The 14,207-nt window shown below is 40.8% G+C and overlaps 1 protein-coding gene across 2 annotated transcripts; it reads right to left on the reverse strand.

Moving 5' to 3' along the window:
* Positions 1–121: 121 nt before the first annotated feature.
* On the reverse strand, positions 122–6,737 carry LOC115161158 (nectin-3). Of its 2 annotated transcripts, XM_029711932.1 has the most exons (10): positions 6,573–6,737; positions 6,146–6,227; positions 5,137–5,484; positions 3,202–3,507; positions 2,692–2,794; positions 2,355–2,509; positions 1,736–1,832; positions 1,577–1,607; positions 1,047–1,167; positions 122–337 (listed from the first exon to the last, which is right to left on the reverse strand). In XM_029711932.1, exons 2-9 carry the CDS (start codon positions 6,198–6,200, stop codon positions 1,048–1,050), a joined length of 1,215 nt encoding a protein of 404 aa, XP_029567792.1. In that variant the 5' UTR covers positions 6,201–6,227; positions 6,573–6,737; the 3' UTR covers positions 122–337; position 1,047. The 2 variants fall into 2 exon arrangements, with proteins under 2 accessions (XP_029567792.1, XP_029567791.1); XM_029711931.1 differs by lacking the exon at positions 122–337 and having other exon boundaries at positions 854–1,167; positions 6,573–6,736.
* Between the last annotated feature and the right edge of the window lie 7,470 nt (positions 6,738–14,207).

Below are 14,207 nucleotides of genomic sequence, written 5' to 3' on the forward strand. Positions count from 1 at the left end.
TTCGTTTTCAATAAATGTGCAAACATTTCAAAAAATATGTTTTCACTTTGTCATTATGGGTTATTATGTGTAGATGAGTGAGGAAAAAATGTTTTTTATCCATTTAAAATTCAGGCTGTAACACAACAAAATATGGAATAAGTCAAGGGGTATGAATACTTTCTGAAAGCACTGTACATACATACTGTACATTCATACATACAGGAGAGTTCTTGTTCCCGCTGAAGCAACAAAGCCCCTCAACCACGGCAAGGCGGAGTCCACGAGAGGGGAACAAAAATCTGAAACGAGAACTAGCACTGGGTGAAGCGGTGATGGAATCGAGGTTTCCAATGTCCTAGAAGATATTGTTCATTAGATGGTTGGAGAATGTGCTTATTCTGTTAATTTTTGTAAAAAAAAATTTAACTTTTGACCCCTTTCTCCACAATTTCGTGGTAGCCAATTGGTAGTTACAGTCTTGTCTCATCGCTGCAACTCCCGTACGGACTCGGGAGAGGCAAAGGCCAAGAGCCATGCATCCTCTGAAACAAAAGCCACACTCTCATGCATCCGACAAAACCAAGCCACACTGTTTCTTGACACAATGCCTGCTTTACCCGGAAGCCAGCCACACCAATGTGTCGGAGGAAACACTGTACACCTGGCGACCGTGTCAGCGTGCATGCACCCAGCCCGCCACAGGAGTCATTCGAGCACGATGGGACAAGAACATCCCTGCCAGCCAAACCCTCCCCTAACCCGGCCAATTGTGCGCTGCCCCATGGGTCTCCCGGTCGCGACAGAGCCTGTACTCGAACCAGGATCTCTAGTGCCTTAGACCACTGCGCCACTCGGGATAATGTTTCTATTCTTTGCAGATGGTTAGAACATTGGAGAATTAGATTTTTCTGGCATTCCCTTAAACCTGTCCGGCGATTTCTTTGAGCTAACACAATAAATATACTTAATGAACAGACAATCTATCAAAAATAAAAAACATGTGGAATAATACAAATTAAAAATAAAATGTTTCCAGAAAACAAATAAGGTATATTGTTCCATACATCATGATACTTCTTCCTCCTCCTCAGGCTCCTTCCTGGTTTGGACAGTCGCAGCCAATAAGTCATCTTCACCTTCCTCAACCTTGTCATGTCTCCTCGTCTTGGAAGATATTGATATAGTCTGGAATCAAACGGACATTATTACAGTATCATTACATAGAAACCATTGGCTACTGAGAAACCTAATTCGTAAGTTTAGTCACAAAACAATGGAGGACAGTGAAATACATATGTAGCAACTTCATTTGATCACCCAGTTGAGGGAACTGGAGAACTTCCCTGCAATGTAGGACATTTAACACTTGTAGTATATTTGAGGTTAAAAAGGCTTTTAAAGTTTGCAGTTTCCACTTTGAAATTTCAGATTAGATTTTCCTCATTAAAAATTATCAACTCTTACAAAAATGTCTTTGAATTATAATTTTCATAATAATTCAAATTTCCAGTTGCTGCACGATTTTTTTCCTGCTGTAGCAAACTGACTCAAATTAAGATCCTACATGTGTATCTACTCACTAAACACAGCATACCTGTTCTGGTACCTTGGCCACAATTGAACTCCTGGAAAATATTGTCCAGGAAAATAAAATATATTAACTTGAGCAAAATCAATATATGATCATCTAATGCAAATGCATTATTTTCACAATGCAAAATTCACTTCATGATATTACAGTAGTTGATATTACCAAGGAAACTGTCTGTATTTCCACCAGTACCATACAAGTGCAGCAGAAACAATCAGACATAGAATGACCAGTAGAACCCAACAGACAGCAGAGGTCTCTGTGAAGAGACAGCGAATACAGTTATTATAAGAAACAGTCTGTATTTATAATTACATGTAATCTTGTTGCCCTAGCAACCATCATGGCTCTAATGCAAACATTTTCCTGCAGAAAGCAAAGAGATAATACCAGGTTATAAGACATGTACATATGCAGTAAGAGATGAGTGTGTATCATGACCATCTTAGTGGTTATACAGTAACTTCCTATAGAAAGGGGAATGAGGCCATAAGTCTGATATTAACACATGCAGTGAAAGATAAGTGAGCATCTGGCTCAACTTTGTCACCCATGCAACATCACATTTCTCATAACTTCATTTTTGTGTTTTATGTGTATACCAGGAATGCCTATATTGTTGCCAGACAAATGTCCCTATGGGACAATAAACTATTCAGTCAATCAATCAATCAATCATAGAACAATTATAAGCATCTTATAAAACAGCATAAGCAAATAGTTAAGCAACCAGCATGAATAGTGTGTGTGTGTGTGTCTCTCTCTCTCAGGTGCTTCTCACCAGAGGATGTGTGTACATAGAGGGAGCCAGTTGCTCGTCCGTAGGGGTTGGAGGCCTCACAGACATAGAGACCATTCAGCTCAGAGTTGAGACTGAGGAGGTGCAGTTTGTCTCCCTCTGCTCTCACTGAAGACCCAGGCCATGGCTGGACCAACCTGGGGGAGCGAGAGGAGGAGAAGGGCTTTGTGTGTGTGAGATAGGCAAAGGCATCATTTGACTACCATCATAATATATGAACATACTGAAGCTTCAAGCTAATCTGTTTCATATATTTAAACAAGTTCACCTAACATTTACATTTAAACTGGATTTAACTAGTTTACATAGGAGTGAGTACCTGCTCCAGGTGTAGTTGGGGTGTGGGTTGCCATCTGCTACACATAGTAAGACTGTGGTTTTAGAGGCCTCACTAAGGGTGATGTTCACTGACTGAGGTAGATCTATGAGAGAGAGAGAGAGAGAGAGAGAGAAATGGTTACAGCTACTGCAGATATAGAATGTAAATAGACCTACACACCAAGACAGACCCATAACAATGACACTACAGACTCTGAGCAGTGGGCAGGAAAGAAACTTTCATCCACAGATGAGGAAACACTAAGAAATATTTGTTTGTGAACCTGGTCTTCCTTCATTTCAGTTTGATAGATTACTTGCATTAGAGGAGCAGTACAATGAAAGCGCATAAAGGTCCATACCACTTGTGTGCCTCAGTGGATGTCTATAGTGTAGGACAGTGGTAGTATAATATATTTACAGTGGATGTCTATGGCCTAGGACAGTGGTAGTAGAATATACTCACAGTGGATGTCTATAGTGTAGGACAGTGGTAGTATAATATATTTACAGTGGACGTTTATGCTGTAGTTGTAGGTCTTCTCTGTTACCAGGGCAGACTGGTTGACCACACACTGAACCTGCTGCTGATTGGCTGCCTTGGTTGGTACCCCGAGCAGGTGGCTGAGTACTGTGGTGGTGCCGTTGGCGTGCTGGGTAGAGTTGGTCACTGTCCTCAACAAACTGCCGAATGCACCCGTCTTCCACGTCACATCTGCCTGTGGCTTGGCACCAGCAGCCACACAGGTTGCCAAGACAACCTCATTCTCCCCAATGACAGGAGTAACATCAACTGTCACATTCACCACTGGAGGGACTATGACCAGAACACAAACAAACAGAGAATAGAAAACATGAACAAATCACTAATTATAAATGTGGAACCATACATGAAAAAAACTACCAAAATACACACTGCTCATCATGTAAAGCTTATCCAAATGCTCATGTCACATGACCAACAAACTTTAAATAAACCCAATCATGTTCTCCATCTGGCCAATTGCAATATACACCATTAGTAGCTATACATTTACTGTATTGGAGGTTTGGTCAAATCCAGTTAACAGGTTTTAGCTCACCCTGATGAGAGGTACCTGCACCTGAGGTATTAAGTTTCACACACATCACTAAAGCTGTTTTTCATTTTCAGCAGTTCCACTGACAAGCATTCACAATCCCAGTGATTATGCCGTTAAGGGATGCTGTATATAGTGGCGTATATATTCCAACATCTGTTCCACCATTAGGTAAACTATTAATGCCTGTACTCTCCTGGTTACAGCTTGAGTAAGAGGAGACACTCAGGAAAAAAAGGCGCTGAATACAACCATTGTCACGTCCTGGCCAGTATAAGGTTAATTGTTTTGTAGTTTGGTCAGGACGTGGCAGAGGGTATTTGTTTTATGTGGTTCAGGGTGGTGTGTTTTGTTAAAAGGGTGTTTGAGTTAGTATTCCGGGTTTTGGTTAATGTTTAGGTATTTCTATGTGGAGTCTAGTGAGTGTATGTCTATGTTTGGTTAATTGGGGTTGGGACTCTCAGTTGAAGGCAGGTGTTGTCTATCTGCCTTTGATTGAGAGTCCCATATAGTAGGGTGTGTTTGTGTTTGGTATTTGTGGGTGATTGTTCTGTGTTGAGCCTTAGGCTTTGCCAGACTGTTTGTTGTTCGTTTGTTAGTTGTCGTGTTTTTGTTATTTTTGTATTCATTTATTTTTTATTTTTTAAATAAATAATCATTTAAGATGAGCATACACATACCTGCTGCGTTTTGGTCCTCCTTCACCGACGACAACCGTGACAACCATATAATGTAGTGTTCTTTGGTTTGTCCCCATACTGGAACCCTTCTTCGTGCTTCGTGTATGTCCTAACCGACTTGCCAAAACTATAGTTTGTTAACAAGAAATGTGTGGAGTGGTTGAAAAACGATTTTTAATGACTCCAACCTAAGTGTATGTAAACTTCCGACTTCAACTGTATGAGGGTGCAATGAGATACCCGATGGGTTGGACAATACTCTTCTCATCAATAATCTTTAAACAAAACTTTTACTCAAAAGCTGGAAATAAGCCAATCCTCTGTCTTTCACGAAATGGAAAGTTCAAATGCTTTATTAATTTAAAAAAATTGAAAGAGCGTGGGCGACGGAGAGAAACAAAATCGTGCAGTTTGAAGCCATGTGGCAGAAAGTGTTGCGGGTGCTGGAAATAGGGGTGGGGGCTAGTGGGTCTGGCGGGTGTGCTGTAGATGTTTGTATGTATGATGTAGTTGTTTGTATGTGTTTGTTTTGTATTGTTGATAAAAGGTCAAATAAAATCTTGTAAAAAAAAATACAAAAATGTACCAACCAACTTTTTAGCTGACGAGTGTTGATTATCACACGCAGTCTTTCTAGACTTTCAAAAGTAGAAACATCGAATCAAAGAGTAAAGGAAGAGTTCTTACCGAGCACAGTCAGAGGTATCTCTGTAGTGTATGCGCCACTGGGGAAAACACTGAAGATACATGTGAAGGTGCCTTCATCCAACAGTCTGACAGCTGTTATTCTAATAGATCCAAGGTTTTCTGATGGGTTCCCAATAAACTGGACTCTACCACTCAATCCATTTGGTGCAATAAACTTAGTAACCCCATTGGGTTGAATCAGCATAAAATTATGGTTCTGTGTTTCTTCCCAAGTACTTTTCTGCCATGTTATCTGTTCAAGCTCCTCGTCTGTCTCTATCAGTCTGCAGGATAAGTCCACATCCTCCCCCTGTACCACAGTCCTGCGTCCTCCAATCACCTGTGTACCTGAAGAGAAAACACATGCCAAAAAAACAAATCCAAAAGAGACCTGTAGAATAGATGCTTATGAACTCTAATAAACAGAGATGTTACCTAAACACACAGACAAGACCATTATTAGTATTTAGCTGTGCTTATGAACTATGATATCCTATTGATGCTGAAATGTGGCTATTGCAACAACAAATGTGCCAATTGCTCAATCTTTGACCCTAAGCCCATTTGGGCAGCCATAGTCAGAGGAGATGGCTAAAGCACGTACTGATCTGGGTCCAGTATCGGCTGAAACTACTTAGTGAATATGTTATTAGAATAATAAGCCAAAAGACCTGACTCTATTCTTACACTTAATGAAGACTAAAATATTCAATACATTCATAGATACTTGTGCATGCTCAGCATGTCTCAAAACATAAAACATAGTTAACATACTCAGTTAAAAACAGTAAACATGCTGAGGTAAAAACAGTAAACATACTGATTTAAAAACATAGTTAACATTCTGAGCTAATGTGTGTGCCTTATCGTACCCTAAAAGGACCAGGACTGCATTTTAATGGTGGGGTTTTGTGGTTGTTATTGTCCTTGCATTGTGTCAACATTAAAAGAGAGAAAAAAAACATGCACTCGAAATTATGGCATTTTATGACATCAATTGGAAACATACTTTCTGTATCCCTCTGGATGATGAGTAGAATCCCACAGCACAGCTTCAGTAACATGCTTTGCTCTTCTCATTGCTAGGATCACTAGGGAAAATGTAATAATAGCATTATATTACATTTTGAGATTGGCGTTTTGTAATAATGACGACCTATTAATTGTTTATGTACGACAGTTATGTTGGGTAAGCTACAAAAGCATGCTCGTGCGGTAGAGTCGATATCCGCTCATGTAAACCCAGGGTCGTTACACTATGTTGCATACAATGCTAATTATTCGAGCAATGGTCTGCAATCATTACTCTTTGATGGAGACTATGCACATCTTGCAAAGCAGCCTATACCTTACTACAAAAATAAACGAACAGTCCTACATTGGTCAGTCATAATGGAACTAAACAAGAGCAACTGTAAATGTAATAGGCCACGAACCTTTGATGAATGTTAAGTTCTTCTGCTGAAGCATCCGACACCTTTTCCTACCAGAATAACGCTCCAGTAGGAAAACGCTTATTCAGTAAAGGCGTCCAACCGAAAAGGTTCTTCTTCGATGAGGCATTAGCGCCTCCTACTAGACTGGAGTATAACTCCTTTATACTTTGCTTAAAAAATAGACAAAAATAAATAGACCATCTAACCCTACACTCACTTAAATCAAAAATAAAAACACCACCCTACTCCACTATTTAAATATATTTAGTCCTACCTCAGGCCAACAGGCTGAAAGTATGGGACGCCACCACTTAACAAATCAAATGAAATTGTATATCACATGAGCTGAATACAACAGTTGTAGACCTTACAGTGAAATGCTTACTTACAAGCCCTTAACCAACAATGCAGTTTTAAGAAAAATAAGTGTTAAGAAAGTATTTTCTAAAATAAACTTTAAAGAAGAAAAATTGTAATATAACAAATAATAAAGGAGCAACAATAAAATAACAGTAGAGAGGTTATATACAGTGGGAACCGGTACAGAGTCAATGTGCAGGGGCACAGGTTAGGCGAGGTAATTTAGGTAATATGTACATGTAGGTAGAGGTAAAGTGACTATGCCGTGCGGTAGCAGAGAGAAAAGTCTATGACTAGGGTGGCTGGAGTCTTTGCCAATTTTAGGACCTCCCTCTGACACCGCCTGGTATAGAGGTCCTTGATGGCAGGAAGCTTGGCCCCAGTGATGTAATAGTCCATGCGCACTACCCTCTGTAGTGCCTTGCGGTCGAAGGCCGAGCAGTTGCAATACCAGGCAGTGATGCAACAAGTCAGGATGCTCTCGATGGTGCAGCTGTAGAACATTTTCAGTATATGAGGACCGATGCCAAATAAGTGTTGTCGTGCCCTCTTCATGACTGTCTTGGTGTGTTTGGACAATTATATTTTGTTGATAATGAGGACACCAAGGAACTTGAAGCTCTCAACCTGCTCCAATACAGACCCGTCGATGAGAATGGGGGCGTGCTTGGTCCTCCTTCTCCTGTATTCCACAAACATCTACTTTGTCCTGATCACGTTGAGGGAGTCTGTTATCCTGGCACCACACTACCAGTTCTCTGACCTCCTCCCTATAGGCTGTCTCATCGTTGTCGGTGATCAGGCCTACCACTGTTGTGTCGTCTGCAAATTTAATGATGGTGTTAGAGTCGTGCTTGGCCATGCACTCATGGGTGAACAGGGAGTACAGGAGGGGACTGAGCACACACCCCTGAGCAGCCCAGTGTTGAGGATCAGCATGGAGGACGTGTTGTTACCTACCCTTACAACCTGGGGGTGGCCCGTCAGGAAGTCCAGGATCCAGTTGCAGAGGGGGGTGTTTGGTCCCAGGTTTCTTAGCTTAGTGATGAGCTTTTAGGGCACTATGGTGTTGAACGCTGAGCTGTAGTCAATGAATAGCATTCTCACGTAGATGTTCCTTTTGTCCAGGTGGGAAAGGGCAGTGTTGAGTGCAATAGAGATGGCATCATCTGTGGATCTTTTGGGGCGGTATGCAAATTGGAGTGGGTCTAGGGCTTCTGGGATAATGGTGTCGATGTGAGCCATTATCAGCCTTTCAAAGCAATTCATGGATACAAATGTGAGTGCTACGGGTCGGTAGTCATTTTGGCAGGTTACCTTGGTGTTCTTGGAAACAGGGACTTTGGTGGTCTGCTTGAGGATACATACAGGAGGTACCAGTACAGCTGATGCTCTCATGCATGCTTCAGTGTTGCTTGCCTAGAAGCAAGCATAGAAGTCATTTAGCTCATCTGGTAGGCTCGTGTCACCCGGCAGCTCATGGCTGTGTTTCCCTTTGTAGTCCGTAATAGTTTGCAAGCCCTGCCACATCCGACGAGCATCGGAGCCGGTGTAGTACGATTCAATCTTAGTCCTGTTTTGACGCATTGAGTCTTTGATTGTTCGTCGGGGGGCATAGCGGGATTTCTTATAAGCGTCCTTGAACACTTCAGCTCTACCCTTTAGCTCAGTGCACATGTTGCCTGTAATCCATGGCTTCTGGTTGGGGTATGTACGTACGGTCACTGTGGGGACCACGTCATCAATGCACTTATTTTTTATTTAACCTTCATTTAGCTAGACAAGTCAGTTAAGAACAAATTCATATTTACAATGATGGCCTACACCGGCTAAACCCGGACCACACTGGGAAAACGGTGCACCACCCTATGGGACTCCTAATCACGGCTGGTTGTGATACGGCCGGTTGTGATACAGCCTGTAATCCAACTAGGGTGTCTGTAGTAACTCCTCAAGCACTGAGATGCTGTGCCTTAGACCGCTGCAACACTCGGGAGCCCAGTGATTGATGAAGCCACTGTCTGATTTGGTGTACTCCTCAATGCCATCAGAAGAATACCGGAACATATTCCAGGCTGTGCTAGCAAACAGTCCTGTAGCTTAGCATCTGCGGCATCTGACTACGTCCTTATTTAGCAAGTCACTGGTGCTTCTTGCTTTAGTTTTTGCTAGTAAGCAGGAATCAGGAGGATAGAGTTATGGTCAGATTTGCCAAACGGAGGGTGAGCGAGAGCTTTGTACGCGTCTCTGTGTGTGGAGTAAAGGTGGTCCAGAGTTTTTTCCCTCTGGTTGCAGATGTAACATTCTAGTAGAAATGAGGTAAAACGGATTGAAGTTTCCCTGCATTAAAGTCCGCTGACACTAGGAGCGCCGCCTCTGGACGAGCATTTTCCTGTTTGCTTACAGCTCGTTGAGTGCGGTCTTCGTGCCAGCATCGGTTTGTGTTGGTAAATAGACAGCTACGAAAAATATAGATGAAAACTCCCTTGCTAAATAGTGTGGTCTACAGCTTATCATGAGATACTCTATCTCAGGTAATCAAAACCTAGAGTGCTCCTTAATATTATATTTCGTGCACCAGCTGTTATTTACAAATAGACAAAGACTGCCACCCCTTGTCTTACCGGAGGCAGCTGTTCTATGTTGCCGATGGACTGAAAACCCAGCCAGCTGTATGTTATCCGTCATTGTTCAGCCACGACTCGGTGAAACATAAGATATTACAGTTTTTAATGTCCCGTTGGTAGGATAGTCTTGATCGGAGCTCATCCATTTTATTATCAAATGATTGCACATTGGCTAATAGGACTGATGGTAAAGGCGGTTTACTCAGTTGCCGTCGGATCCTTACTAGGTACCCCGACCTACGTCCCCGATATCTCTGTCTTTCTTCATGCGAATTATGGAGATTTGGGCTTTGTTGGGTGTTTGAAGTAAATCCTTCATGTTCGACTCATTAAAGAAACAATCTTTTTCCAGTACGAGTTGAGTAATCGCCGTCTTGATATCCAGAATCTCTTTTCGGTCATAAGAGACGGTGGCAGAAACATTATGTACAAAATAAGTTACGAATAATGAAGAAAAAAAAACACAGTAGCACAATTGGTTAGGAGCCCATAAAACTGCAGCCATCTCCTCTGGCGTCATCACACCCTGTAGTCTTGCACACCCAAATACCTCTCTGCAGCTGCCCCCACAACATCAATTTTTTGCGACTTATGTTCCATCCCTGCAGTACAGATGATAACTATTTTTATAAATGCAAAAAATACAATCTTACTGGAACATAAATCACCTATCCCTCTGTACTAGTACAGATCTACTACTCACACCACTCTTCTCAGGATCCCTACAACTTGACCCATCTTCCTCTACTTGTTCACTGCCTCAGCATATTACAACTTTTTCACTACTCTAAGCCTGGAAACTTCAACCTGCCTCTCTTACACTGGACATTTCTGATCCCCAGCCCCATGGGCACCCCTTCAATTATCACATACCATTACTTAATCCAATACTACACATTTCCTTTTCTCATGCCCTTCTGCACATTTCTCACACCTTGGAACCTCCCTCTTACAAACTGCAGCCACATGCTCATAGGCTTGACACCTGTAACAACAATGTATTTGGCACAAAATCTTGTACAGGATAACTTATACTGTATATCCTAACATCACTTTGTTAGGCAAAGACTCAACATCAAAACTCAAAAGAACAGACAATGGCTCTTCTGTTTCACCACTCACGCCACCATGTCTGCGTCACACCAAATGACGAGCATCACAAACACCGGGAATCTTCCCCTTCAGTTGGTAAACATTCATATATACCGCTACCCCAGTAATCACTCCTTTCAATGGTGCCCTTTTCTTGAGAGCAAAACAATTCACATCTCTTGTCCACCTTCGTGTAACACAGAGCGCCTGCTCCCTCTGACCAGCAGAAACACAAACAATTATTTAGAGACCACTTTTGGTTACTACCTTCACTGATTTCACAGCACCTGACTCTGTTTTCACCCACCCTGAAACCACAAATGGATCAGCCAAAAGGCAAGGGTCACCTTTTTCCATAAACTTCACTCCTACTATCAAACTCATCTTTATCCTGACCTTCGGCGCAAGCCTCAGGCTCTGAGAACTTCAGCACACCTACCCACTCCGATACCTCACCCTCATTCACTTCCATTTCTCCTCCTGACTTTGATCCAGCTTACAGATCACTCTGCTTACACTTTCTACCATTCGTCTTTAACAAACAATCTCCCTTTGTAAAATCTATTGGTCACTAAATCTGGAGAATTTACGGACAATGTAAAAAACTGTTGGTCACTAAATATGTGTAGAAGGACCAAGTAAAAATGGTTGGCTGGTATGCCCACACCGGACAGAGCGGTTGGCTGTGAATGCCCTCACCCGCAATATACTTATAAGTGATTGGTTCGGATCTGTCCTCTATAGTGCTGTCTGGTTAGAACAGGATGTTGAGGCCCATCACGGTACTCTTGATAGTCACCACCACACACACACACACACAAGCAGACACAGCTGTTTCCATTTGAAGAGGATTACATGGTTTTGGTAATCGGAATGACTTGGAATCTTATTGTTGTGGATCAATAAGACAAAAAAAGTACACATGTAAACAGTATTTGCTTTTGTATTTATTTAATTTATTCACCTTCACAGATTTCATAGCACCCAACTCGGTTTTCACCCACCCTGAAACTATTGTAAAAAACGTAATTGTAAATAAGACTTTGTTCTTAACTGACTTGCATAGTTAAATAAAGGTTAACTAGGCAAGTCAGTTAAGAACAAATCCTTATTTACAATAACGGCCTACCAAAAGAAAAAAGAGTTCCTGCGTGGACAGGGGCTGGGATTAAAAATAAAAATAAATTCAATAAAACTATAGGACAAAACACACATCGCGACAAGAGAGACGACACAACACTACATAAAGAGAGACCTAAGACAACATTAGCTAAGGGTTATAACTATACAATATACATATACACCACCATTCAAAAGTTTGGGGTCACTTAAAAATGTTCTTGTTTTTGAAAGAAAAACAATTTTTTTTGGCCATTAAAATGACATCAAATTGATCAGAAATACAGTGTAGACATTGTTAATGTTGTAAATTACTATTGTAGCTGGAAACGGCAGATTTTTTATGGAATATCTACATTGGAGTACAGAGGCCCATTATCAGCAACCATCACTCCTGTGTTCCAATGGCACGTTGTGTTAGCTAATCCAAGTTTATCATTTTAAAAGGCTAATTGATCATTAGAAAACCCATTTTGCAATTATGTTAGCACAGCTGAAAACTGCTATGCTGATTAAAGAAGCAATAAAACTGGCCTTCTTTAGACTAGTTGAGTATCTGGAGCATCAGCATTTGTGGGTTCGACTAAAGGCTCAAAATGACCAGAAACAAAGCACTTTCTTCAGAAACTCGTCAGTCTATTCTTGTTCTGAGAAATGAAGACTATTCCTTGTGAGAAAAGGCCAAGAAACTGAAGATCTTGTACAATGCTGTTTATTACTCCCTTCACAGAACAGCGCAAACTGGCTCTTAGCAGAATGAAACTTTTAACCTAGCGGGGCAGTAGCCTGACGACCCATCTGGGATAGGTACTGAGGGCCGACAAATGCTGGAAACAGACCAAGTGCAACTGGAGACCAATGACCTAGTGCTAGGGACTAAGGGCAGAAGACTGAGAACCTAGCACAGGTACAGTGATGGAAAAAAGTATTTGATCCCCTGCTGATTTTGTACGTTTGCCCACTGACAAAGAAATTATCAGTCTATAATTTTAATAGTAGGTTTATTTGAACAAAATGACCAGAAATTTTTGACATGCGTTTTTTTCTGGATATTTTTGTTGTTATTCTGTCTCTCACGACAGAATAACAACAAAAATATCCAGAAAAAAACGCATGTCAAAAATGTTATAAATTGATTTGCAATTCTTTGAGCTAACACAATAAATATACTTAATGAACAGACAATCTATCAAAAATAAAAAACATGTGGAATAATACAAATTAAAAATAAAATGTTTCCAGAAAACAAATAAGGTATATTGTTCCATACATCATGATACTTCTTCCTCCTCCTCCTCAGGCTCCTTCCTGGTTTGGACAGTTGCAGCCAATGAGTCATCTTCACCATCCTCAACCTTGTCATGTCTCCTCGTCTTGGAAGATACTGATATAGTCTGGAATCAAACGGACATTATTACAGTATCATTACATAGAAACCATTGGCTACTGAGAAACCTAATTCGTAAGTTTAGTCACAAAACAATGGAGGACAGTGAAATACATATGTAGCAACTTCATTTGATCACCCAGTTGAGGGAACTGGAGAACTTCCCTGCAATGTAGGACATTTAACACTTGTAGTATATTTGAGGTTAAAAAGGCTTTTAAAGTTTGCAGTTTCCACTTTGAAATTTCAGATTAGATTTTCCTCATAAAAAATGTATCAACCCTTACAAAAATGTCTATGAATTATAATTTTCATAATAATTCAAATTTCCTGTTGCTGCACGATTATTTTCCTGCTGTAGCAAACTGACTCAAATTAAGATCCTACATCTGTAACTACTCACTAACCACAGCATACCTGTTCTGGTACCTTGGCCACAATTGAACTCCTGGAAAATATTGTCCAGGAAAATAAAATATATTAACTTGAGCAAAATCAATATATGATCATATAATGCAAATGCATTATTTTCACAATGCAAAATTCAGTTAATGATATTACAGTAGTTGATATTACCAAGGAAACTGTCTGTATTTCCACCGGTACCATACAAGTGTAGCAGAAACAATCAGACATAGAATGACCAGTAGAACCCAACAGACAGCAGAGGTCTCTGTGAAGAGAGAGGGGATACAGTTATTATAAGAAACAGTCTGTATTTATAATTACATGTAATCTTGTTGCCCTAGCAACCATCATGGCTCTAATTCAAACACTTTCCTGCAGAAAGCAAAGAGATAATACCAGGTTATAAGACATGTACATATGCAGGAAGAGATGAGTGTGTATCATGACCATCTTAGTGGTTATACAGTAACTTCCTATAGAAAGGGGAATGAGGCCATAAGTCTGATATTAACACATGCAGTGAAAGATAAGTGAGCATCTGGCTCAACTTTGTCATCCATGCAACATCACATTTCTCATAACTTCATTTTTGTGTTTTATGTGTATACCAGGAATGCCTATATTGTTGCCAGACAAATGTCC

This window comes from Salmo trutta, chromosome 24 (assembly GCF_901001165.1).
Source record: "Salmo trutta chromosome 24, fSalTru1.1, whole genome shotgun sequence".
In the NCBI taxonomy this organism is placed as follows: Eukaryota; Metazoa; Chordata; class Actinopteri; order Salmoniformes; family Salmonidae; genus Salmo; species Salmo trutta.